The sequence below is a fragment of the Xyrauchen texanus genome, chromosome 27 (genome assembly GCF_025860055.1).
Source record: "Xyrauchen texanus isolate HMW12.3.18 chromosome 27, RBS_HiC_50CHRs, whole genome shotgun sequence".
Classification (NCBI taxonomy): Eukaryota; Metazoa; Chordata; class Actinopteri; order Cypriniformes; family Catostomidae; genus Xyrauchen; species Xyrauchen texanus.
This window is the reverse complement of record NC_068302.1, coordinates 30,209,788-30,236,229: the sequence shown is the minus strand read 5'-3', so window position 1 is coordinate 30,236,229 and position 26,442 is coordinate 30,209,788. Positions and strand designations below refer to the sequence as shown.

Genomic DNA, 26,442 nt, shown 5'->3' with positions numbered 1-26,442 from the left:
GTTTTAAATTAAATGAATGTGTGTGGGTTTGTGTGCATGCTACTAAGGAGGATCTTTAACAGAATTTTAGGATGAAAATGTGGTCGTAAATAGCCTTAAAGGGAGTTTTTTTTGAAAGAGTAAACCCATTATCAATATCATTTTGCAAAATACTTTTTTAGTCATTACAAACTTACAGTCACGCCAAATCAGTGTACTGTTCATGTGCTGCACATGGGCAATTAAAACAGTTATCACTATAAGACACCAAAGCCGAAAAACCAAACACAAGAAAACACAAGAAAAACCAAAACAAACAAACTAGAAAGAAAAGACAAAAGATGATACTTTGAGTTTGAGAATTATTCTCCATACAATAACCAATAATACAGTGAAGGATACTGTATATTAATCCAATTATATAATGCAAAACATGATTTACCCAAGTAGGACATGTTCCTGGATCAAATTCTTTGTTGTTTCTGGAAAAACATTCCTCAACATATCCATACCCTAGCTTTAAAATCAGAGGGTTCTGATTGGTTGATCTGAATATTGCTTAATGACCAACAAAGAATGTTGAACCAGGAACATGTGAACTACTTGTGTAATTCACTTTAGGCCTTTTATAATCAGCATATTTCAAATTCAATGATTATGTTAATGGCTTTTTCCTACAGCCGGGTTCCTCCAGGCCCAATACAGCTCCAGGGAAGAAGCAGAGGCCCATTCGACTCAAGCCCCTGAACAGTAACAGTGCCATGGCCTCTTTGAAGAGAACCTCCCCTCGATACAGACACCGAGATCGAGACTCATCCAATGACACCGATCAGCCCCTTAGTTATACGGTGAGACCATCCTGCAGTGCTATCACTTACAGTACACTCATTTACAAAACCCCTCATCGCATGTCACTCACAAAGACAGCACAAATCACCATCAGATGACTAATATCACTACTTTGCACACTGCTTTGTTGAAGTATGGAATGACCATGATGTGTTTCTCGTAAGAAATTTAAATCCAAATGGGATTTTACTACCTCAATGGTTTCTCCTAGACATCAATAAGATAAAATGGAGAGAATGTCTCCACTAGAGTTTCAGAAGAGATCTCAACAATGTCTCATACTGTGCTCGGCTTTGCTGGGATACCAAAGTCTACAATCAAGTTAGAGACTGAAAATATATACTAGTGTTGTCAGTCAATATTTTTTTTTAATCGTGATTAATCGCATATTCGTTTTTTGTTCATTACGTATAATCTCAGATTTTAAAAGTGCTGAAATTTGACACTATATATATATATACTTCTTTTCATGTCAAAATAAAAAAAATTCCATCTCAGGAACAAAAAAACAATATTTAACAATATAATGCTTTATTAACATTTTCCAGACAAAGTCTTCCACAGTATAAAGATAGAAATTCACCACAATAGCACCAATTTGAGTAACATTAAATGTTTCCCAAAGTCTAAATGGGAAACAATGTTCATTGCAATGGGCATTAAATCTATTAAACTCTCATCCTCCACAATATTAATCTGCCGGTAGACTGTGTCTATCTGCTTTCCTACAACTATTGTGAAACCACATACCTTATTCGTGTCAGGGTGTCAGCACCAGCGTCAAGCAATGCTTAGAACTCCACATAAAAAGTGCTTGCAGACAAAAATTTGTCATTCTGCGTTTTGATTATAGTTAAGACTTGACATGCTTCTGTGGTCATTAAAATTCACCTTACATAAGCTGAAAAATACTTGATTTCTATCACAAGTCCCATCTGGGCTTGTTTTGTACATCATTAAGAGGTCCTTTCTCCATCATTTTATGTCCATCTCCCTAGCGACTGGGCCAATTTGGTTGCTTAGGAGACCTGTCTGGGGTCACTCAGCATGCCCTGGGATTCGAACGAGCGAGCTCCAGGGTTGATAGCCAGCATCTTTACCACTGAGCTACCAGCTCTAATATAAACTATAAACATTTCTCATCAAATTCTCCCAAGACTTCAGCTATGTACTCTGTGTGTTCTTTCAGCTCTGTACTCTTACTGTATGTCAACAATCTTATTTCTCCTGAGGAATGTAAGAAAAAACATCAGAGACAAAGTTGATAGTTAAATGAAACATAACTGAGAATTCCATTAAGACACCAGAGCTATAAAAAAGCAACCTCTGAGCAATAAACTTGCTGAGTTTATGTACCCTGTGTTGTGTTTATTAGCTGGACAGAGACAATATGAGACATTTGACTGTGACAGATGTCTCTAGTACTGTCTCGCCCTATCGTCTTCCTGTCATTAACAACTATGTGACCCCTGTGCCACCCCTCACAAAGAAGAAAGAGAGAGGGCCAAGAGCGAATGGTACACTGAGGGGTCGAAAGTTAAGACCCACTACGGCGCCATCAGCTGCTACAGAGGTCTGTGTTTTTCTACCTAAAATAATGTATTTTTGGAGTATTCAGATACTTTAGGGTTAACATTGTAGCCCTCAAAAAAATTATAACTCTAGTATTCCTCTATCTGTAGCCATCCACTCTCCAGAGGACATCCGCCCAAAGTAGAGTGTCAGTTGGAATGATTTACTTTGGAAAGAGTGTCCACCTGTCCCATGATCTGATGGACCTCAGGGATGAGGTGAAGGTCTTCCAGCAGCATTGTGGGGGAGAGAACCTCTGTGTCTACAAAGGGACGCTAAAAGAGGGAGGTTAGTGTCATTGTAGGTTTCTGTACACCTGTGCTGGTGTATATAATTAATATCTTAAAGGAATAGTTAACCAAGAAATTAAAATTCTGTCACTTACTCACCTTTATGTCATTTTAAACCTGTACGATTTTTTTTTCTTTCTTTCTTATGCGGAACAAAAAAGTAGACATTTTCAATACAATGTCAGTTAATCAATTAATTTAAAGCTTTTAAAAAAAGGAACCAAATGTGTCATAAAAATAATACATGGATGATATTCCAAGGCTTCTAAAGACATACAATAGGTTTTGGTTATGTTAAGTCATGTTTTAGTGAAAATTTCACGAGAACATCCATTACACGTTCACGAGAGAAGCTTGCTTTATCTGGCTATGTTACATATAGTAGCATATAAACTCACCTAAAGGATTATTAGGAACACCATACTAATACTGTGTTTGACCCCCTTTCACCTTCAGAACTGCCTTAATTCTACGTGGCATTGATTCAACAAGGTGCTGAAAGCATTTTTTAGAAATGTTGGCCCATATTGATAGGATAGCATCTTGCAGTTGATGGAGATTTGTGGGATGCACATCCAGGGCACGAAGCTCCCGTTCCACCACATCCCAAAGATGCTCTATTGGGTTGAGATCTGGTGACTGTGGGGGCCATTTTAGTACAGTGAACTCATTGTCATGTTCAAGAAACCAATTTGAAATGATTCGAGCTTTGTGACATGGTGCATTATCCTGCTGGAAGTAGCCATCAGAGGATGGGTACATGGTGGCCATAAAGGGATGGACATGGTCAGAAACAATGCTCAGGTAGGCCGTGGCATTTAAACGATGCCCAATTGGCACTAAGGGGCCTAAAGTGTGCCAAGAAAACATCCCCCACACCATTACACCACCACCACCAGCCTGCACAGTGGTAACAAGGCATGATGGATCCATGTTCTCATTCTGTTTATGCCAAATTCTGACTCTACCATCTGAATGTCTCAACAGAAATCGAGACTCATCAGACCATGCAACATTTTTCCAGTCTTCAACTGTCCAATTTTGGTGAGCTCTTGCAAATTGTAGCCTCTTTTTCCTATTTGTAGTGGAGATGAGTGGTACCCGGTGGGTACTGCTGTTGTAGCCCATCCGCCTCAAGGTTGTGCGTGTTGTGGCTTCATAAATGCTTTGCTGCATACCTCGTTTGTAACGAGTGGTTATTTCAGGCAAAGTTGCTCTTCTATCAGCTTGAATCAGTCGGCCCATTCTCCTCTGACCTCTAGCATCAACAAGGCATTTTCGCCCACAGGACTGCCGCATACTGGATGTTTTTCCATTTTCACACCATTCTTTGTAAACCCTAGAAATGGTTATGCAAGAAAATCCCAGTAACTGAGCAGATTGTGAAATACTCAGACCGGCCCGTCTGGCACCAACAACCATGCCACGCTCAAAATTGCTTAAATCACCTTTCTTTCCCATTCTGACATTCAGTTTGGAGTTCAGGAGATTGTCTTGACCAGGACCACACCCCTAAATGCATTGAAGCAACTGCCATGTGATTGGTTGATTAGATAATTGCATTAATGAGAAATTGAACAGGTGTTCCTAATAATCCTAATTTAGGTGAGTGTATTTTGTATATATTATGTGATTTCTCCTCTTTCTTTATTTTGTTATTTATTGATTTACTTTTATACAATTAATTTACAATTACACGCAGTCAACATTGCTTTCCAGCAAATAACATTTTGCCCAGCCTGAATAAATTTCTTTGCATACTCTCACTTGTAGAAATATTCCAATTTGTGTCAAGACGTCACCAAGGATTTCCTTTCAGTCTTACATTCTTCCTGAACGGCCTGCAAGTTGATCGGCTCAGCTCTTGCTGTGAGTTTAAACACAGGAAAGGTGCTCGACTCGGGGGCCGATATGGACACTTTGGATTTTGCGGTGTGGAGGGAGCCTCTCCTTGCTACAAGTAATATATAAAGCATAAAATATAAAATAGATAATATATATATATATATATATATATATATATATATATATATATATATATATATATATACTGTATATAAATATATAGTATATGTGCAGTGCATTCAGAGAGTATTCAGACCCCTTCATTGTTTTCACATTTTGTTATGTTGCAGCCTTATGCTAAAATGTTACAAAAATGTCACATCAGTCTACACTCCATACCCCATAATGACACAACAAAACCATGATTATTGATAACTTTGAAGACTTTTAAAAAGAAAATAAATGAATATCCCATTGACATAAGTATTCAGACCCTTTGCTATGACACTTGAAATTTAGCTCAGGTGCATCCTATATCACTGGATCATCTTTGAGATGTTTCTACACTTTGATTGGGGTCCACCTGTGGAAAATTAAATTGAATGGACATGTATTGGAAAGGCACACACCTGTCTATATAAGGTCTCACAGCTGAAAATGCATATCAGAGCAAAAACCAAGCCATGAGTTCAAAGGAACTGCCTGCAGAGCTCAGAGACAGGATTGTGTCGAGGCACAGATCTGGGTAAGGCTACAAAAACATTTCAGCTCCATTGAAGTTTCCCAAGAGTCATACTTGCAGAAGGACAACCATCACTGAAACACTCCACTGATCTGGGCTTTATAGCAGAGTGGCCAGACAGAAACCTCTCCTCAGTGCAAGAAACATGAAAACTCACTTGGAATTTGCAAAAAAAGAACCTAAAGGACTGTGAGAAACATGATTCTCTGTTCTGATGAAATGAAGATTAAATTGTTTGGCCTCAATTCCAAGCGTAATGTCTGGAGGAAACCAGGCACCACTCATCATCTGTGCAATACCATCCCAACGGTGAAGCATGGTGGGGGTAGCATCATACTGTGGGGATGTTTTTCAGTGGCAGGGAAGACTGGTCAGGGTTGAAGGAAATCTGAATGCAGAAAAATACAGAGATATCCGTAATGAAAACCTGGTCCAGAGTGCTCAGGACCTCAGACTGGGCAAAAGGTTCACCTTCCAACAGGACAATGACCCTAAGCACACAGCCAAGACAATGCAAGAGTGGCTTAGGGACAACTCTGTGAATGTCCTTGAGTGGCCCAGCCAGAGCCTGGACTTGAACCCAATCAAACATCTCTAGAGAGATCTGTAAATGGCTGTCCACCAATGGTCCCCATCCAACCTGACAGAGCATGAGAGGATCTACAGAGAAGAATGGCAGAAAATCCCCAAATCCAGGTGCCAAAGGTGCTTCAACTAAGTACTGAGTTAAAGGTCTTAATACTTATGCCAATGTGATATTTCACTTTTTTCTTTTTACTACATTTGCAAAATCAGTTTTTTGCTTTGTCATTATGGGGTATGGAGTGTAGATTGATGTAAAAAAATAAATACAAAATAATTAATGCATTTTAGCATAAGGCTGCGACATAACAAAATGTGGAAAAAATGAAGGGGTCTGAATACTTTATGAATGCACTGTATATGTTTTATATATATATATATATATATATATATATATATATATATATATATATATATATATATATATGTATGTGTATAATGTAAAATGAGATATATAGTATATATATATATATATATATATATATATATATATATATATATATATATATATATATATATATATATATATATATATATATATATAATATATACTGTAATGTTTTTCACTATAATGCTTACATAACAAAAGAACATATGCCAATAGCCCTGTCAAATTATATTTTGTTTTCAAATATCTTACTGGAATTAGAATAAATATTGCATAAACATTTTCTTTTCTACTCTCAGCATATACAGTTTGTGTACATCTCGTTTGCTATACAGTAAATAAACGTAAAGTGGGAAAACTGGTTAAGTTTAACAGTTTTTGTATGTAATATTTCTTCCTTTTTTCTTCAAATAGTAGTGGAGATATTTAGCTATCATTTAAAATTGTATTTTATTAGAGGCTGAGCCATTTGGCATCATATTTTATATCAATGTAAAAGACAAATTTATTAGAAAGTGTCCCACTCTGTATTAGCCTAAATCACACACGCACGCACACACGCACGCACTCACACACACACACACACACACACAAACACGTAGCAATTTATTAGGAACACTATGGTCCTAATAAAGTGCCAGACGTGGTCTTCTGCTGTTTTGGCCCATCTGCTTCAATGTTCGACATGTTGTGCCATAACCTTCCTGTCAGCTCGAACCAGTCTGGCCATTCTCCATTGACCTCTCTCATCAACAAGGCATTTCCATTTGCAGTGAACACTAACTGAAGCTCGTGACCTGTATCTGCACAATTTTATACATTGCACTGCTGCCACATGATTGGCTCATTAGTTAATCGCATGGATAAGTAAGTGTAAAGGTGTTCCTAATAAAGTGCTCAGTGAGTGTATATTGAAAAAACAGTATCTGTCATCACTTATCAAGATGCATTATGGTTTTGTTTGATGTAATACTTTAGGTGTATTATTGCCATGGGTTTGGACAAAAAACCCACCCCTCCTCCAAAAAGAATTAAAGAGGAGCTGCCCACCTCTAAACCCTCTGATGCTAAGGAGGCTACAGATGAAGATGAGGCCATAGACACACATTCTAATGTGGAACCTGATGCACCTCAGGAAATGGAGACAGAGCCCAATGGAGAAACAACAGGACAAAAGAAGTCCAAAGACGGTACAGACTTTTAGATTTTTCTGATTTCAAAAGAATTCTCTTTAATTGCTGCACCTGCATGGCTGTTTGATGTAGCACAATAACAAAGTATCAAAGAAGTAAATAATAAATCTGTCGATAGAACAGGGGAAAATTCCATATGTTGTATTCCACTTTTTAAAAAAGGTAGTAATCTAGATATTTGTAATAATTATAGACCAGTATCTGTATTATGTGTGATATCAAAAGTAATGGAAAGAATAATTTATGATCAGATAGAAAAATATATTAGTAGTCATAATATTTTTTTATGAGTTACAATCGGGATTTAGACGTTACATTCTACTGAGATTTGTTTAATGTATTTGACGGATATGAATAGAAAAGGGGTTGATAAGTGCAAATTATGTGGGATGGTAATGCTAGATCTTCAGAAGACCTTTGATACTGTGGACCATGCCATTCTGTTGTATAAATTAAAAGCAATAGGTTTTAATGATAAAGCAATTGGGTGGACTCAGTCCTATTTTAAACTTTCTAGCTCATTACCTCTTACCTGTTGAGTGCCACAAGAGAGCATATTAGGTCCTTTATTTTTTCTTATACAGGTGAAACTCGAAAAATTAGAATATCGTGCAAAAGTTCATTAATTTCAGTAATTCAACTTAAAAGGTGAAACTAATATATTATATAGACTCATTACAAGCAAAGTAAGATATTTCAAGCCTTTATTTGATATAATTTTGATGATTATGGCTTACAGCTTATGAAAACCCCAAATTCAGAATCTCAGAAAACTAGAATATTGTGAAAAGGTTCAGTATTGTAGGCTCAAAGTGTCACACTCTAATCAGCTAAACACCTGCAAAGGGTTCCTGAGCCTTTAAATGGTCTCTCAGACTGGTTCAGTTGAATTCACAATCATGGGGAAGACTGCTGACCTGACAGTTGTGCAGAAAACCATCATTGACACCCTCCACAAGGAGGGAAAGCCTCAAAAGGTAATTGCAAAAGAAGTTGGATGTTCTCAAAGTGCTGTATCAAAGCACATTAATAGAAAGTTAAGTGGAAGGGAAAAGTGTGGAAGAAAAAGGTGCACAAGCAGCAGGGATGACCGTAGCCTGGAGAGGATTGTCAGGAAAAGGCCATTCAAATGTGTGGGGAGCTTCACAAGGAGTGGACTGAGGCTGGAGTTACTGCATCAAGAGCCACCACACACAGACGGGTCCTGGACATGGGCTTCAAATGTCAAACGTCTTACCTGGGCTAAAGAAAAAAAGAACTGGTCTGTTGCTCAGTGGTCCAAAGTCCTCTTTTCTGATGAGAGCAAATTTTGCATCTCATTTGGAAACCAAGGTCCCAGAGTCTGGAGGAAGAATGGAGAGGCACACAATCCAAGATGCTTGAAGTCCAGTGTGAAGTTTCCAGTCTGTGTTGGTTTGGGGAGCCATGTCATCGGCTGGTGTTGGTCCACTGTGCTTTATTAAGTCCAGAGTCAACGCAGCCGTCTACCGGGACATTTTAGAGCACTTCATGCTTCCTTCAGCAGACAAGCTTTATGGAGATGCTGACTTCATTTTCCAGCAGGACTTGGCACCTGCCCACACTGCCAAAAGTACCAAAACCTGGTTCAATGACCATGGTATTACTGTGCTTGATTGGCCAGCAAACTCGCCTGACCTGAACTCCATAGAGAATCTATGGGGCATTGCCAAGAGAAAGATGAGAGACATGAGACCAAACAATGCAGAAGAGCTGAAGGCCGCTATTGAAGCATCTTGGTCTTCCATAACACCTCTGCAGTGCCACAGGCTGATAGCATCCATACGCATTGAGGCAGTAATTAATGCAAAAGGGGCCCAAACCAAGTACTGAGTACATATGCATGATTATACTTTTCAGAGGGCCGACATTTCTGTATTTAAAATCCTTTTTTTTTATTGATTTCATGTAATATTCTAATTTTCTGAGATTCTGAATTTGGGGTTTTCATAAGCTGTAAGCCATAATCATCAAAATTATATCAAATAAAGGCTTAAAATATCTTACTTTGCTTGTAATGAGTCTATATAATATATTAGTTTCACCTTTTAAGTTGAATTACTGAAATTAATGAACTTTTGCACGATATTCTAATTTTTTGAGTTTCACCTGTATATATATTAATGATTTAAAAGCAGCATGTTCTGAAGATCTTTTTTATATTCAGATGATGCAGCAATTTTGGTATCTGTGTCATAGAGGATAAAATTAGTTTAGAATTACAAAGGGTGTCCAACAAACTTTCCTTACACCTGGGAAAAACTGAGTCCATTTTATTTGCCTCCAGAGGCAAGTTAATGAAAGAAGCTGATTTTCGTGTTATGTTTGGAGATACTTTAAAGTTGCTTGCAGGTGCTTTGATACAGCCTTATTTTGATTATGCAGCAGTATTCTGGTTTAGTAGCATTTCTCAAAGAACAAAAGATAGACTTCAGAAAGCTCAAAATAAAATGTTCAGAGTAATAATAAAAATGCACGAATGGAAATAAGCTTTTGGCTTTCTTGTGTTTGTTTTTTATCCTCGACAGTTTTTGTGAATTGTATATCATTGAACTGTTGTACAATGTTTTGTAAGTAAAACTTAAATCAAATAAAACAAATAAAAAAAGAAGTAACTAGTAACATGTATGTTACTTGGTGATTCAATGCATATGTAGTAGAATATAAATTACATTTGTTGCTCCAGATATACACAATGTGTCTTATATCTTATAAAGTTTATTGCTCAGACCATACTAATGCAGAACTCCTATATAGAGTATGAGGAAGACTTCGAGGCAGATGATGAAGGGCCAGTTGAAGATGGTGATGAAGCTGAGGAAAAGCCATATTCTGCTGCCAGTGATGGAGAAAAAGAAAGTGAGGCCAGAGATGAAAATGAAAATGACGTAAATAAAAAGCACAGTGATTCCGACAGTGAAGCTGAGGATGCAAATATGTCTAGTAAGTATTACTTCATCCGTGGTCAGTCACACAATTTTAAAAGAACTATATTTGTCAGCAGTTGACATGATGACAGATGATGGTCCTTTATATAGAAGATTCCACATTTTATACTTCATACAACTTCTGAATACCTAAATATCTGAATACTTGTTTTGTTCCTTCAGAGGTCAAAAAGTCATCATCTGTCTCATCTGGTCACACGTCCAGCTTATCGAGCAATGACAATGAAAACAGCGAGAGAGAAATAGAAGAGGAGAACGAAGAAGTCACTTCTGCTAATGTTCAAGAGGAGCACTTACACGCTGAACCAGATGAAGACCTCACCACTGCACAGATCACAGCTGAGACCAAAAGGGAGCAGACCGACATCACAGAGAGCAGCTTTGTTACATTGCCTCAAGCTGCAGAAGAGGACTCTGGGACACAGGATGGTCCAGGGGATGGCACAGAGAAGACCGACCTGGAAATGTCAGAAGATACAGAGAAGAAAAAGGGAACTGAAGGAGAGGAGGCTGGGGAGGAAGCAAAATCTGAAGATATGCAACAAGAGACCAAACCGGAGAGAGGTGAGCATCTGCATGGAAACTAGTCTTATGTGCTGTATGCTTGATTTGATTGGACTTTTTGTGTTTATCTCTGTTTTTACTGGCTTTTTCAACATCAGAATGTTAATTAGTCAGTTTGGATCTTCTCCAAACATTATACTGAGTGAAATAGTTCATTTAATTACCTCCTCCCATGAGGAAAGTATAGTTTAGATTTATGCTTAGTTATGATTAAATGGTTTATTGCAACAATGTGTCACCACTAATTATTCCAGTTCTGATTGTTTTAAAAGCCAAACACACTTTAAACATATTTCAGTGTAATTCTCAAGGCCCTTGAGAGCCCAGTATGTTTAACTCTTTGGGTGGCCTTGAAAACGTAATTTTATTGAATGGTTTTGGGGTTTATTTTGTTTGTGTTTGGTATATATGGAAATCATATGTGTTTTGAAGTGTTTTTGATTGCATGTTGTTTGTTTAGTCATATGCATACTGCTCTGTATATACCAATATTCCTTGACATTTACAATCTTTCAAGCAAGTTTTGACTTGAAATATGTAATAAGTTGTTGCAAAACAACCGCATATCTGTATACAGTACCAATTCATGCATCACTTTTTGGCAGATGTGTGTATTTACATATTTAATGGCTGAAAATACAGAGCAGTCTTCTTTGTTCTTTCATCTGTGTGACGCTGTTAATTTCTCATTTTGTTGTGCTTGAACCATCCAAAAGGTGTATGTAACCATTTTTGATGTGTTTTCTACTATACATAATAACAGTATTTGTCCTAATTGTTACAATTAAGGATATTGTTAAGATTTGTTTAAATTCCATGTTTCCATTTGTATTCCCATCAGAGATGGTTTTGCACCTTTTTGTGCACTACTTCTCTGCATGCTGTGCTCCCAATTACATTGTACGCTCTGTTTGTGGTAATAATAAACCTTTGTAAAATTGTTTGATTTACACTATTGTTTTTGTGTTTCATTACTTCTCCATTTTATTTCTGAAGATTTAAATGGTTACAAAGATTGTACTTATAATTATCATTGACTATTATTCACCATCAAATGTTACTTATAAACCCAACATTTTACCAGTTAACATTTTGCCATGGACTTCATATGTCTGTCTCATTCCCTATGGCTAAACGTAGCCAAGTCAATGCAGCAGAAGTTGGCTGAAGCGATTTTGAAGGAATCTCAATTTAGTTCAGAGCCAGAACTTAGTGATACAAGCACAGAAGAGGACGAAGGCACCTCGGTGAAGACCCAGCAAGATAGCCAAGGTAGAAGTTTTAATTGAGCAGCCTACAGGTTTTACAATTGGCAAATAAGAGATAAAGTCCAGTAACAAATGACTTAAAAAAAAATTCAAAAGGAACCAGTAGATATGCATATTTCATATAAAAAGAAAGTACATTTCTATACAGCTTAAACAATTACGGTTTTATCTTTTGTGTTTGTGAAAAATTTTAAATCTGAAATGGTTTGAAATTATTGTAATGATTGTAAATGCTCACTTTTAAAGGAGCTGAAACTGAGAGTGCAGTTGGTTTCACTTCACTGCAACCTTTAAACACAAAGGAAGATATTCCAGAGGAAACTGAAGTCAACACACAGAAGACTGCATGTGAGGAAACTGCCCATGGTTATGTCGAGGCAGGGCAGTTTGCAGAGGAAACAAACACACAGGAGACTTATGCCCAGAAAGAGGAGAAAATAGAAGAAATTGAGAAGAATCAGGAGGTGAAAGCAAGTTTAGACGTGGAGGAAAAGGAGGAAGAGCAAAGTGAGAAGACAAATGAAGTTGAAGCACAAGATGACAAAGAGGAAGAACAGATTGAAAGTGAGAGTGCTAACCAGGGCATACAGGAGAAAACAAAAGATGAGGACAAAGCAAATGAGGCTGCAGAGGTCAATACAGAGTCTAAAGATGAAGACATATCCAAATCAAAAGAACCAGAAACACTTGCTGAAACACTGGACTCCAGAAAGCAAGGCAGTGAAAACACAACAGTGATGGGGAACGAGGTTCCAGAGACAGACAAAGAGTCTGCAATTGAGAAAGAGGGTTTGGTATCTCATTCTGAGAATGATACAGCAACAGGTGCAGGTGAAACTGAGAGACAGGGAGATGCTGATGACGTAGATCAGAACATAGAGTGGGGGGGAGATGGACAGCCAGACAGAGATGAAAGAGACCAAGCAGATGAGGCTGGTGATGATAGGTCATCTGGAGAAAAGGTCCAGGAAACAGATGGCAAGGTGGATGATGGGGAGTTGGTTAGTAAGGAGGATGGAGTGAAATATAATCAACAGGAAGATAAGACAAAGGATGGGGTAGAGAATGTGGAGGAAAACAAGGTAGAAATGGATGAAATTGTAGAAAATCTGGAGAGTGAGGTTCGAAATGAATATCCAGGGACAGAGGAGAAAGGAAAAGAAATGGATGGAGAGATTCAAGCTGGCAAAAAAGAAAATAAGTTAGAGGGTGGTGATGATTCAAAGGTAGAAGATGAAGAAAAAGAGGACAGTGCAGAGAGAGAAGAGGATGGTGTGAATGTTGGACAGCAAGAAAGAGAAGATGGAGGACCATTTGGTGACTCTGGACATACAGAATATGAGTTAGATTTTAAGGTAAATGACACAGAAAAACAGGGTGATGCAGAGAGAGAGGAAGATGGTGAGAATGATCAACAGAAAGAAGAAGAACAGGTTAGTGACAACCATAGTATAGTGCCTGAAGAAAAAGTCCAAGAGAACAAACAGAATGATAAGGATGAGATTGTAGAAGAAACTGGGAAAGCAAAAGATAAGGAGACAGAAGACGGGAACAAGGAAGAGGAAAAAGGGGCTGAGGTTGAGAATGAAAAACAGAATGAGATGGTAGAAGAAGTAGATGACAGCTGTGCAGAGAATGAGGCAGAAGACAGGGAGCACAAAAATGAGTTCAAAACAGGTGAAAGGTTAGTTGAAGACTTGAAATGTGAGGAAGATGAGGCAGTGAAAAAGTTGGCAGAAACGAATGACATTAGTGAGAAAGCAACGGAGAAGGAGGGAGATGAGGAGGCCATTTCAGGCAAAAATATAGCACAGAAACCAGAAGACGACTTGACTGAGGACCAAAATGAGGAAACTGTTTCACAGGAACAACAAAGGGAAATGGGTTCCAGCAGCGCTACAAAAGATGACATGGAGCCTATTATTAAAGAGGAGGAGTGTGAACCTCTTCCTACTGAGGTGAATAATGACCTACTGGCAAGTAATATAGATGCTGAAAATGGAGAACTAAGTAATGAGAGTCATGAGGAGGTTGAGAAGGTGGAGGAACATCTCCAAGATAAGGAGACTCTCAAATCAGAGACAGATAAAGAAGTACCAGAGGAGGAAAATGATGATGATAAAGAGCAGGAGATAGAAAACAAATATATAACTAATGTTGAAGTTGTTCCTTCAGAGAGAGACTCTCAGTTGAGTGCTGAACAAAAATCAGACAAAGTGGATGATAAATCTATGGCAGAAGAGGCTGATAAAGAATCTGAAACCTCTGCAACAACATTCATTGAAAATCTAGTCCCTGAGGAAACATTAAACTTGCACGACATACAGGAGGTGGCCAATAAGGATACAGAAAGTGAGATAATTGTCACAGAAGAAACAGAAGTCACTACAGAGGAACCAAATGATATAGAGTCCGAACCGAAAGGAGCCAACAATGGACCGAGAAGTAGAGATGCTCCAGAAGGAAAGGACGGCGAAGCGGAGAAACCTTCAAAGAAGGAAAGGAACTCTCTCAAAGAAGAAGAGAGAGGCTCATCCATTTCCCATTCGGTGGAATCACAGCCTGTGGAGAAATTGTTGGCACTCAAAAAAGAAGAGAAGGATCTAATTCTGAGTGTGGATTCAGAAGATAAAGCCATTCGTCCAGCAGCTTTAGAAAACGAAATTGGGGTAGATCTTGTGAGTAACTGGATTAACATACACCAAGCGTCTAGGTACTTTGAGACATTCACCGAGCCACTTGATGACATAAAAGAGGGGCTTATCTCAGATGAAACCGAGAAGAGGTTAAAGGATGAAGTATTAGATGCTACAGATACAGCACCAAGTACTGATTTTGGGAGCCTAGATGAAACATTCAAGAGTGGAGATGAAATTAAAACTCCACCCAGGAATGAACTCAATGAGAACACAGAGCCTGAAACTCTGGTCGAAAGCTTCAAAGATGAAGTTTTAGAAGCAGATGCTCATAGCAATAACTCCAAAGACAGTATACATGGCCCAACCAAAGATGAAGTGGTCAAGGAGGGTGGTAACATAAGAGGTTCTTTGGTAACCACATGGTCTAGACAGAGTAATGATGATGACACTAATCAAAAAGAGATGGTCATACAAGAAGCTGCTTTGACAAATGATGTTGTAAACCTGGTACCATCAGCAGATACGACAGACAACATTCAAGACGGAGACCCCTCGGAAACCAAACAAGATCTTCCTAGAAATTTCGATGGGTCAGAACAAAATAAGCAAGATGAAATCACATATTTGTCCTCTATTTCCCAAACCAATGAAGAAGCAGAGACCGGGGAGGGTTCGGAACATAATTTGAAATCTGTGCGTGTACCTCAGTCAGAGTATATTGAGCCACAGAGTCCAACAATCACAGATATTACTGACCACACAGTCGTCAATAAATCTGAAAATGGGAGCCAAGATGACACATCAAGTGTAGACTTACATTCCAAACAGTCGGATGGTAGTAGAAATGCAGATGGAAACAGGAGAACTAAAGAAATTGATGGCAATTTCAAACAGACTCATAATAGAGACTCTTTAAGCACTTTCTCATTGGATGACTCCAGGTTTTTTGGGCCCACGGGATATCCGAGATTAACCATGGCTCACACAGACAACAGTTATTAATATGTAGACACAATACTCACAGGTACGTCATCAGTGATATCACTGATGGAATCACTATTGCTAGACTGAACAGTGAAACCTTGTTTTAGCTCCCCAAGCTCAGAATAGAGTAGCACTTCATGTGTAAGTTGCATAATTGTCTCTCACAGTGCAGTTTTCCTGCATTTAGACACATAGTGAGTCTCAGTCCTGTTGGTAGGGAGGTTGTCAACAGCCCACTGAAAAAAGACACCACAGGACGCACAAGGCACAAATAATTTAATTATTCATAATGTGGAGCCCTCCTGTTGGCCAAGCTGTACTAGCAGTACACAAAAACACTTTAGATACAAATACTGTACTTTAAGAGAATTTACTTGAACTAAAACCTCAATGCCTGCACTCTTTGTGATCACAGTGATTGTGTTCTTGATTAGTAACCCAGAACACTTTAACTTGTGGTTGCACAGTTTGATGTGAATGAAATGGAGACTTTTTGATTTTGGGATTTTAGTTGAATGGCTTTCTCATGATTTTACACAAAATGAACTATTAGGCACCATTAGTTCACAAAATTTGTTTACCTTCTTTGACTCACAATACTTTGTTGTTTATCATCTCTTTTATAAATTATTGATCATAATCATGCTTATTATGAGAGTTACAATCAAAGTTCAAGACGTTTTAACCCAAGACAAAAGGCCAAACTGCTCCAATATACTGTAATAGTGCCTTTGCTGTTCAGTGACATCAGTCTCTTTAAATCTGCTGTCAACTTCCTGTTCAGTCCATTAGCTTGTTTGCCTAAAATTAAGTGACTGTTTGCTTTTGAAATAAGAATAAAATGCTTAAAAACATTATTTTGTCCAAATTTACCAGATATTTACTTTGAGACACCAAAAATAATATATATATATATATATATATATATATATATATATATATATATATATATATATATATATATAACATTTCAACAGTAATCAAAGCTTTATGACTTTAGAATTTCTCCAAAATATAGATATAATAGTATGCCGTGTTGGGTAAGTTACTATAAAAAAGTAATTCATTACTAAATACTAATTACATCTTCTACCGTGTAATTAGATGACTCTAAAAATTACTTTCTAAAACCCTGATCAACCTCGACCAGATGAAAAATACAAGGATAGACATGAAATTGTTCTATTTAATTCTTTCAAATAAATCATATAAAATCTAAAATATTATTCATGAAATGGCCAAAGAATTTAAGGGGGATGCATTAAATTAGTTGTTTTATAAATAATTGTTCTCTAGTCAATACAATATTTAACACAATTACATCAGAAGCAATAACTTTAATTAAATTACTGAAGTATTCAATTTTCAATGAAAAAGTAATTTAATTACAGTAATTAATTAATTAGTAATGCATTACACCCAACACTGATATTATTTATACTGACCACATTTCATTATGTATCCTTTTCATATTTCTGGGTTTGGAGCATGGAAAGAAATTATAGTAGGGTAAACTTCAACTGAGGTACATGGAGAGAGACGTATTAGTGATAGCAGTCAGAAGACAGAAAGATGACAAATTTACTGTATCTCCCTGTATGGTTATATTTGAAACCCCATCGCATTAATTTTTAAAGTAATGCTAGGGTAATATAAAACAAAGAATGATGTTATACATGTACATTATATAATAAAAAAAATAATACAAATCAATCAAAATAATGTGAGAAAGCCAAGATTATATATATGAACTTAGTGTTGGGTGTTCTACCTTATGGGTGTTCTTATACTGTAACACCCACTCTGGATCAGTATTTCTGGATCAGTTATCATCAGTTATGTATGTGAGTGCATGTGTGTGTGTGTGTGTGTGTGTGTGTGTGTTCACGTGTGACGTTCTTTGGAGAGTTGCTGCTTCTAGTTGCTGTCCTCAAAGCTTCCATTGCTGCTGCATGATTGGAAACGCATGGTGCTCATGGGATCTGACACATATCCTACGGGAACAGTATGGAGCACAATTAGCGACATGCACACAGTGTGCATGTCAAATACAGCCACCCACTTGTTGCACCATATGCTAAAAAACATAGAGCTCTCTCTCATCTTTGCAAATCTAGGTTTTTATCCTCGGAACCTGTGTATTTGCATGCATTAAATCAAAATGAATGCTTTGATGCAGTCTCTATTAAAAATAAAAACAACAATTGTTAACTTTGCCTGCAAACAAAGTTCTGAAGCACATGTATATGTTACCCACATTAAGCTATTACCTGTATAAAAACACATGAATCACACAAGAATCACAAACCGTTTCTGTCAATGGGTGGAAACTGCATGTTCCTCCTCAGCTCATCCAGGGACAAACCCTGCGAGGATCGCCGACCAGAGCTGTCAGAAAAGAAAGGCTTTATTCAACAATGAGATAAGTATTGGTTTACCCTAGAGAACACAGAACAAGCATTCTTCTGTGATATGAAATTTTAATGACACTAAATAGGATACACTTCTGTTCTCTTTGTTGTTGTCATATCAGCTTAATGGGGCCTTGAAGAGTTTGTTCAGCTCAGATGATCCTCAATTGAATTTGTTTTCTGTTTGGTCATTCATGTTATTAATTTAGCACAACTTACTGCACAGACCATGAAATGGCCTGCATTTCTCAATTTCATCACCTAAAATGTCATGTTACAAAGATTATTACTCATTTTGGCTCTACAGAAGGAGTCCCTGTTTGTAATTTTCCGTCTTGTTGGTTTTGTTGACAGTTTCCAGGTTCCCCCCATCTTCAGAAAACACACATTCATCACCACCCATAAAGAATTAATAGGTGACCACCAGCAAAGGTTCTCAGTGTGAGTGTCATGCAAGTTTCATTGCATTTGCTTTCTTTTGTTTTCATGTCTGTTTCCAAGCAACAGCACTTCAGACTGTTGTGCAGAAGTGTTTTGTTTGGACTGCATGGCACTGTCCAAGCAAAAGAGCATGGCGACCTGACTCCTACTAATGCACTGGTACGACGTAATTGCTGTGGAATACCTCTATTTTAATTCATATTTGTTTTCTCAATAATTTCTCTATGCAGTCTGTTACATGGCAATAGGCTGGTAGGGGGCTCTTTTAAGCAAATAGAACTAAATGTGCCATTTTGTAGTCTAATCTTTATAGTCTTTGTGGGCAGTGTTTAGTAGCTTCTGGAGGTAACTTAGAACTGCACAATACTGCTTTGATAATTTTAGGATGCATGTGTGCTGGTATGTGTACTTTTGGCTCCAAAATGCATAGGCGCGAGCGTTGAGGGCGTATTCCAACTCGAAACGCGAGCGGAGGGCTGCCACGTGACTCCGTCCGGGACTGCCGCGTGCCACTAGGCAGTCTGTTGAGGAAGATGGGGATAGAGAGCCACTGCTGTTACTGGAGGCCGGAGACATCAGCTGGACACATAGAAACACACAAACATATAATGGGCAGACAGAAGAACACATAATTTAAAGGATGCAAAGGTAAAATATACAGTATATTCAAAATGTAAAACTATACAGTCTATTCACTTCCCTGCAACAATAAAAACACACATCTTAGAAACATGTATACTTTTAATTGAAAATAGTTCACCCAAAAATGAAAATTCTCTTATTATTTACTCACCCTCATGCCATCATACATGTGTATGACTTTCTTCTGCTGAACACAAACAAAGATTTTTAGAAGAACATTTCAGCTCTGTAGGTACATACATTGCAAGTGAATAGTGGCCAGAACTTTGAAGCTCCAAAAAGCACATACGGGCAGCCTAAAAATAATCCATACAACTCCAGTGGTTAAATCAATATCTTCAACCGTGATATGATGAATATGGTTGAGAAACAGATCAACAGTATAATACAAAACTATAAATGTCCAATTTCACTTCCACTTTGTTGTTGGCGAATTGCATTCTTTGTGCATATCGCCACATACTGGGTAGGGAGGAAAATGTATAGTAAAAAAGGACATAAATATTGATCTGTTTCTCACCCATACCTATCATATCACTTCTGAAGATGTAGATTTAACCACTGGTGCAGGGCTGGACTGGGAAGATAAATTTACATGGTAACTGGCCCAAAACCGCTCGGTTCTTCCGATGGCCAGTCCGTCCATGATCGCCCCCAAAGTGCGTCAGCCCACCGGGAAAATGCCCGGTATGCCAGATTACCTGTCCAGCCCTGCACTGGAGTAATGTGGATTACTTTTATGCTGCCTTCATATGCTTTTTGGACCTATACATTTCTGGCTACCATACCATGTATTGTATGGACCTACATAGCTGAGATATTCTTCTAAATATCTTTGTTAGTGTTCTGCAGAAGAAAGAAATCATACACATCTGGGATGGCATTAGCATGAGCAAATGATGAGTGTCAGTGTTTTGGTCTTGTCATGTTTTACTTTGTTCACTAGATGTCGCAATTTTGTTCTCCCTGTGTTTGAATTTTTTTGGTTGTTGTTGTACTTTCAGGGCTCAGTTTTTGGATTTGAGTTCTCTAATCCTGATTTCTATGTTTCCTGAGTCTTTGTGAATTATAGTTGTTGTTTTTGTACTAATGTTTTTGAAACATATGTTCCTTGGATTTATGTTTTTTGGAACCATTTACATTCTTGGATTAACTTTTGGAATCGCTGTTGAGTTACCTTTTGGATTTATTAAAGACTTGTTTTGTTTTATCCGAGACTTCCGGTGTTCTTTGCACCTGTGTCCATATGTACATCCTGTTTTTCCTAAACTCAGTTCCCTCGACCTTGTGTCACCCTCGAGTCCTGCCAGATGAGAGAATGTTCAGTTTTGGGCGAACTATCCCTATAAGCTTAGAGGTCAGTGTTGTGATATTTCAATCATATTCTAGGCACACGTCTTATACACATTCGTAGGTCTGAGATCACCAAACTTGAACTTTTTTACACCGAGAATGTGAAGTGTAGTGTGACCACACTTTTAGTTGAGGCAGTTAAACTTTAAAACTAAAAATGACCTTGCTTTGTTGGGATAAAAAAAGTCTAAGGTGTACTTGTACAATGTGTATTTCATTTACCTCCACATTACACAGGCATTCCTCCAGTTTGGCTACCACCTCTGAAAACTCAGGCCTTTCCTGAAATGGAGACAAATGAAAAACTGAGGATATTCATCAGAGAGGTTTGTTTTGAGTACATTTGAAAACTATTCTCTGACTATTCAATCAGGCGTTCTGCTGAAGAGGGCTCACTGATCGCAGCCCACGCATCATTCAAAGAGGAGGACTTCAAAGGACCAGACTCATTGGTACTTCATCAGAGGAGCGAGACCGAAAAAAAAAAAAAGAACTATGATAGAGGTTGTGAATCACAAAGAGCTACTGTGGTCATGAGCTGAATAATATTTTCTGATTATTTCTGTGTATTCATTACTGACAGTTTGCACCTTAAATTATGTAACCAGTCCATAATACTGTATATACTTATGGGTAGTTAAAATGAAATACTTGACCATGTAGTCCATGACATGGCATATTCTTTTAAACGGCATTATGCTAATTCTTGTATAATTTTTATGCATGCAGCTTTAATGACCTCATATTAGTTTTAGAGACTACATTTGTCACGCAGCAGGACCATTCGAAATGAACTAAAAGGTGCTTAATACTAGTGGAAAAACTTGATACAATGGTGAAGGAAAAAAAAAACCCCTAAGATATTTGCTTTCCAATATACATTCATTTAAATGTTAAAATCCACCCATTAAATAAAGGTATTAATATTAAAGCATTTTTCAAGCTGTTAGCATCTTATATTTCCTGGCTCTGCCAAAGTGTTGCTCAGCAAATGTGCCGTGCTCTAGGGAATAGTGTTAAGCTGCACTAGGTAGCCGGGCACATTCCTAACATGCTCACTTGACATGGTTTCAGCCATGCACCTGAGGGACCAGCTGTGAGAACATCATATGGTGGTTGTACACGAGCAAACACCTGGCACAGGTTTGTTGTATGGAGATGTGGTAGGCTAGCAACAGGTTGAACAGGAAAAAAAAATTGTCCTCCGCTCAAGGCATTCTGGCTAATCTGACTGATTATAAACAGGCTCAGGGGCACACATATGGGAGCTAAAGTCAATACGAATTGCCTTTTGCAACACATTTTGCATCCCTATTATTGAATAGGGATGCAAAATTATTTAAGAAAAATGAAGGGCAGGACTTGAAAAGCAATGAAAGGCATTTCAGATGAAGAGCAAGTTATTACATTTTGAATAAAAATGACAGAGAGAGACTTTTTTCTTTGGAATAACATTGCACCAATGAATATTTCACACTAAGACTAGGTATATGCATCATTAAAATATAAAGAGTCAATTCTGATGTCATGTTGTATATATTAAAATGTTAATCATACAGGGATGGTTCACCCAAAAAGAATAATTATCTTATCATTTACTTACCCACATGCATCCCACGTGTGTGAAATTATTCTGCTGAAAAAAAAAAGATTTTTAGAAGAATATATTGGATCTCTAGGTACTTACAATGCAAGTGAATGGTGACCAGACCTTTGAAGGTCCAGAAGTTACATAAAGGGAGCATAAAAGTAATACATATGACTCCAGTGGATAAATCCATATCTTCAGAAGTGATATGTGTGGGTGAGAAACAGATTGATATTTAAGTATTTTTTACCATAAATATCAACTTTCATATTCTTTCCATATTTTAAAAGTGAAAGTGGAGATTTATGGTAAAAAAAGGACTTAAATATTGATCTGTTTCTCAAACGCACTTATATCGCTTCTGAAGATATGGATTAAACCCCTGGAGTTTTATGGATTACATTTATGGGGCCTTTATGTGATTTTTAGAGCTTCATATGTCTGGTCACCATTCACTTGCATTGTAAGGAACTACAGAGCTGAATGACATTCTTCTAAACATCTTTTTTTGTGTTCTGCAGAAGAAAGTAAGTATCACACATGTGGGATGGCATGAGGGTGAGTAAATGATAAGAAAATAAATTGTTTTGGGTGATCTATTCCTTTAAGCCACAAATGCTGCTGATGTGTACAGTAGAACACTTATAATAGAAGTATATGGGGTGAATGGACAGAAATGTCAAATTTGAAGTCTTAAGAATATTTTTTATACCCTTTCAGAAATTCTTAAACTTACTTAGAACTGATAAACTTTATCTTAATATTTTAATTAAAAAAAATGAAATAATTCAAATAAAAAAATCTTATTTTACACACATTTTCATTTACATATTTCTTGATCGTACTTGCCTTATCTGAAGCATGTTTGCTTTATTAGGGATAGATGTGGGCCACTCACCTCAGGACAGACATTCCAGCCCCTCATCAGCAGTGCTGAGATGGGTTTAGGGATCGAGTATCCAATTGGAGGACGGACGTGATGATAGGCCATATCTGCAGCGGCTGCAGCTATAAGGCGTGAACACAGAATGGGCATGACCTTTTAATTTAAATATTAACAATACCCAACTCTAAAAGTCAAATGGCTATACCATGAAAATTAAGATAAAAACTCACTGGAAGACTGAACTTCAAACTTATGACCCAATAAAAAGTACAAAGAACATAATTTAAGACATTATTATGTTTATTATAGAAGTAAATAGAGGTATGCAGTGCCTGGTTTGAGATGGGCGAATGGAATCTCCCCTGTGAGCAGCTCCCACAGGCAGAGGGCATAGCTGAACATGTCTGCTTTCACTGTGTAGCGGGTACATTGAATAAAAACCTCTGGGGCCATCCAGCGCAGGTTCTACAGAGAATCAGGAGAGCTCATTGATGAACACAAACACTATGTGACATACATTGGCTAAACCCAGAGGACATTCTGACGTACTTAAATTGGCATATGAGAGCGCCAAAACCACAATGTAAGCAGAACAGAAAATGGCTCACATGTGCTGAATTAGTTGGATGTGGTTATTTACACATTACCTTTTCAAGGTGTTAATTAATAAACAATTAACTAAGCACACAGAATGACTGGAGAGGTCGTATGTACCCCAGGTTGTTTGGTCATATTGTCTTCATCCATTGACATTAGGAAACGAGACTCTGCAAAACAGTACAAAAACATTATCATTACATAGACAATGGGGCCAACAAGTCTGAGACCACAAGTGAAAATACTTCTATTCTATTTTTTTTTTAATGTAATATGTAAAACGAATCACAAATGTTTTGTCATAAAATTTCTTTGTTTTCAATTTTTCAAAATCGTAAAACTTTCAGATTAGTTCCAGTTTAAATTAGATTTTTGATGAAAGAGTTGCAAAGTAGTCTCTATGTGGTATATTTACAATGACAGTGAGGTAAGACCTGGAACGTGTCATATCATCTTCAGTTATGTTGTGTGGCTTTCCTTACCTCCAAAATCAGCCACCACAGCGTGCCCGTCCTCATAGAGCAGAATATTATGACTGAAAAGACATCAGTAGGTGAATGAAGGTTTACAACCCAGATCTCACAATACCATGTTTCACCATTGCTGCCAGTGCTATTATTATTACTGGTTTTAAAAATATAGTAGGAGAGTGATGGACTGGGGAACATCAAGACTATTGAATGTGCATGATGTGCATGTGATGATGATGATGGTGACTAACCTGTTGAGGTCTCTGTGAATTATTGGTTGGGTTAGATTGTGAAGATACTCCATTCCTTTGGCCACATCAATGGCAATGATGAGCTTGGACTGCAGATCAATGATCCTGGATGTTAAGGCATCATTAAATGAACACCTACTCCCCCACTGATCAATGCTTGCACCTATCATTCCAACTAAAACAGATCAATGAGACGATCACTGTAAACTACATATGGAGCACTGAGAGGAAATCAGGGACTTAGTGGAACTGATGCAGGTCTCAGCCTATCTAACAGACCCTGATGTTGCTTTAATTAATTTGTGTTTAAATGAATGTCTTCTAAAGAGATATGATCGCTGTGGGTGAGAAAGTGAAGATTTATAGTGAAGAAACATTTATATTTTAATCTGTTCTCATACTAGATCACTTCAGAAAACATACATTAAAACACTGGAGTCTTATGGATTACCTTTATGCTGCCTTTACATGCCTTTTGGAGCTTCAAATTTTAGTCACCATTCACTTGCATTGTATGGACCTAAAAAACTATGTTGGTGTTCACCAGAAGAAAGAAACTTGTACAAATCTGGGATGACATAAGGGTGTGTAAATGATGAGAGAATTTTCATTTTTAGGTGAACTATCCCTTTAATAATAAACTTATTAAATTGAATTAATCAGATTAAACAAAAGAAGACGTTCTAGAGAAGTTGGAGAGAATATTTGAAACCTGTACAATGATTCCCAGCCTCATTCATAGCAGTGAAGCATTCTCACCTCTTCAGCTCATGCAACAGTGAAAACAGGGATCCTCCGGACACATATTGGGTTACTATGGCGAACTGACTGGGGTCATCCAGACATGCCCCCACAAACTGGATCACGCAGGGGTGGTTGAGACGACCCAGGATGGACACCTCCCGACAGAACATATCAGTGTCTGACTTTGAGCAGTAAGTGTTCGCACGGTACCTGTGGAAAAAGTGCAAAGATGATACAGCTTTGCCACCATGATGTGGATGAGGACAAACAAATGTTTGAAAATGCTCTTACCGTTTAATTGCGACTATCTTATTGCGGCATCTTCCTCTATAGACTTTTCCGAAGGAGCCTGTGGTTGCAGAGGTGCAGTGTTTCAACTAATTAGGGTTTAATTGGGCCCCAAAAAGTATTTGGACACTTACTGTATGCCACACTTAAAATGTATCTCATTGCATTACCTATCAAAATATCAAACCAAGTGGTATTTATTTTAAAGAAATATAGCACACTTTTCAAGCAAAGCATTTTTACAATAAATAAATTGGTTGGGTTTTGAATGATGAAACAATGTAAATATTGTTTGCTTACAATTAAGAAAAAATGCATTTGGCTGTCAAACTTAGTTGAACATGTCCAAAGTTAATGTCATAATCTACCCCTGTGGCTACTTTGCTAGAACACCATGTGAACATTAGGGGAACTGACTTCACATATACACCAAAAATCACCTTGACACCAGTTGGTTAAAAGTAATTACATCAATTTCTCAGAATAGTGAATTTAGATAAGAGAAAAGGTCTAAAACCATTTGTTTGCAGATGCCACTTGATTTGATATTTTGTTATGTAATGCAATTAAATGTGTATGTAGCCCCATTATTAAACTGACGTACCTGATCCAATAATCTCGTTAAACTCTAGCTCGGAGAGTTGAAGGTGGAAGTTTGATGGAAGACTTGCTCGCAGCAGAAGCACATCTGCCTTCTCTAAAGGAGAAAAGAGGATCAAGAGGGGTTTGTTTGTTTTATTAAAACATTATTAAACTCTAATCATGATTAATTTAGCTTATGTTGTTAACATCTGCCCATCAGTCATGAAATATGGGCAGATCCAAACTAAAGACTTAAACTGAAACAATTACACTGTGGGAGGATGTTTGGGCTATCTCAGAGGATATTGCTGACTGTGGGTAGCAGCATTTCAGGACATCAAAGAGTATCATAGCAACAGTGATTCAGTGAGTCATCTGTTTTTGAGTA

General features: G+C 37.6%; 2 protein-coding genes and 1 long non-coding RNA gene across 8 annotated transcripts in view; 2 read left to right on the top strand and 1 right to left on the bottom strand.

Annotated features, from left to right (window-relative positions):
- The window catches only part of LOC127620685 (glutamate-rich protein 3-like), a 21,410-nt gene extending 4,700 nt beyond the window's left edge, over window positions 1–16,710 (top strand). The window contains exons 6-14 of the mRNA XM_052093878.1: window positions 660–827; window positions 2,204–2,401; window positions 2,511–2,688; window positions 4,464–4,650; window positions 7,166–7,377; window positions 10,156–10,341; window positions 10,509–10,910; window positions 12,051–12,182; window positions 12,425–16,710. Of these exons, the coding sequence (XP_051949838.1) occupies window positions 660–827; window positions 2,204–2,401; window positions 2,511–2,688; window positions 4,464–4,650; window positions 7,166–7,377; window positions 10,156–10,341; window positions 10,509–10,910; window positions 12,051–12,182; window positions 12,425–15,819 (5,058 nt within the window). The 3' untranslated portion in view covers window positions 15,820–16,710. The remainder of the gene's footprint in view (window positions 1–659; window positions 828–2,203; window positions 2,402–2,510; window positions 2,689–4,463; window positions 4,651–7,165; window positions 7,378–10,155; window positions 10,342–10,508; window positions 10,911–12,050; window positions 12,183–12,424) is intronic.
- LOC127620763 (serine/threonine-protein kinase TNNI3K) overlaps window positions 10,111–26,442 on the bottom strand; it is a 23,972-nt gene continuing 7,640 nt past the window's right edge. For 3 of the 6 annotated variants that reach the window (XM_052093988.1, XM_052093989.1, XM_052093990.1), the window contains 12 exons: window positions 26,077–26,169; window positions 25,476–25,533; window positions 25,200–25,394; window positions 24,441–24,545; window positions 24,202–24,254; window positions 23,837–23,889; window positions 23,455–23,587; window positions 23,135–23,244; window positions 20,871–20,930; window positions 19,063–19,232; window positions 18,110–18,189; window positions 16,758–17,795 (listed from right to left, as the gene is read on the bottom strand). In XM_052093988.1, coding sequence (XP_051949948.1) covers window positions 17,719–17,795; window positions 18,110–18,189; window positions 19,063–19,232; window positions 20,871–20,930; window positions 23,135–23,244; window positions 23,455–23,587; window positions 23,837–23,889; window positions 24,202–24,254; window positions 24,441–24,545; window positions 25,200–25,394; window positions 25,476–25,533; window positions 26,077–26,169 — 1,187 coding nt within the window. In that variant the 3' untranslated portion in view covers window positions 16,758–17,718. Of the gene's footprint in view, window positions 10,234–10,643; window positions 10,805–16,757; window positions 17,796–18,109; window positions 18,190–19,062; window positions 19,233–20,472; window positions 20,599–20,870; window positions 20,931–23,134; window positions 23,245–23,454; window positions 23,588–23,836; window positions 23,890–24,201; window positions 24,255–24,440; window positions 24,546–25,199; window positions 25,395–25,475; window positions 25,534–26,076; window positions 26,170–26,442 lie in introns of those variants that run through there. The other 3 variants (XR_007967804.1, XR_007967805.1, XR_007967806.1) reach the window with 3 other exon arrangements.
- On the top strand, window positions 18,768–22,241 carry LOC127620767 (uncharacterized). The gene is made up of 3 exons (XR_007967807.1): window positions 18,768–18,812; window positions 19,084–19,301; window positions 20,886–22,241. It is a non-coding gene; the product is annotated as an uncharacterized LOC127620767 (long non-coding RNA).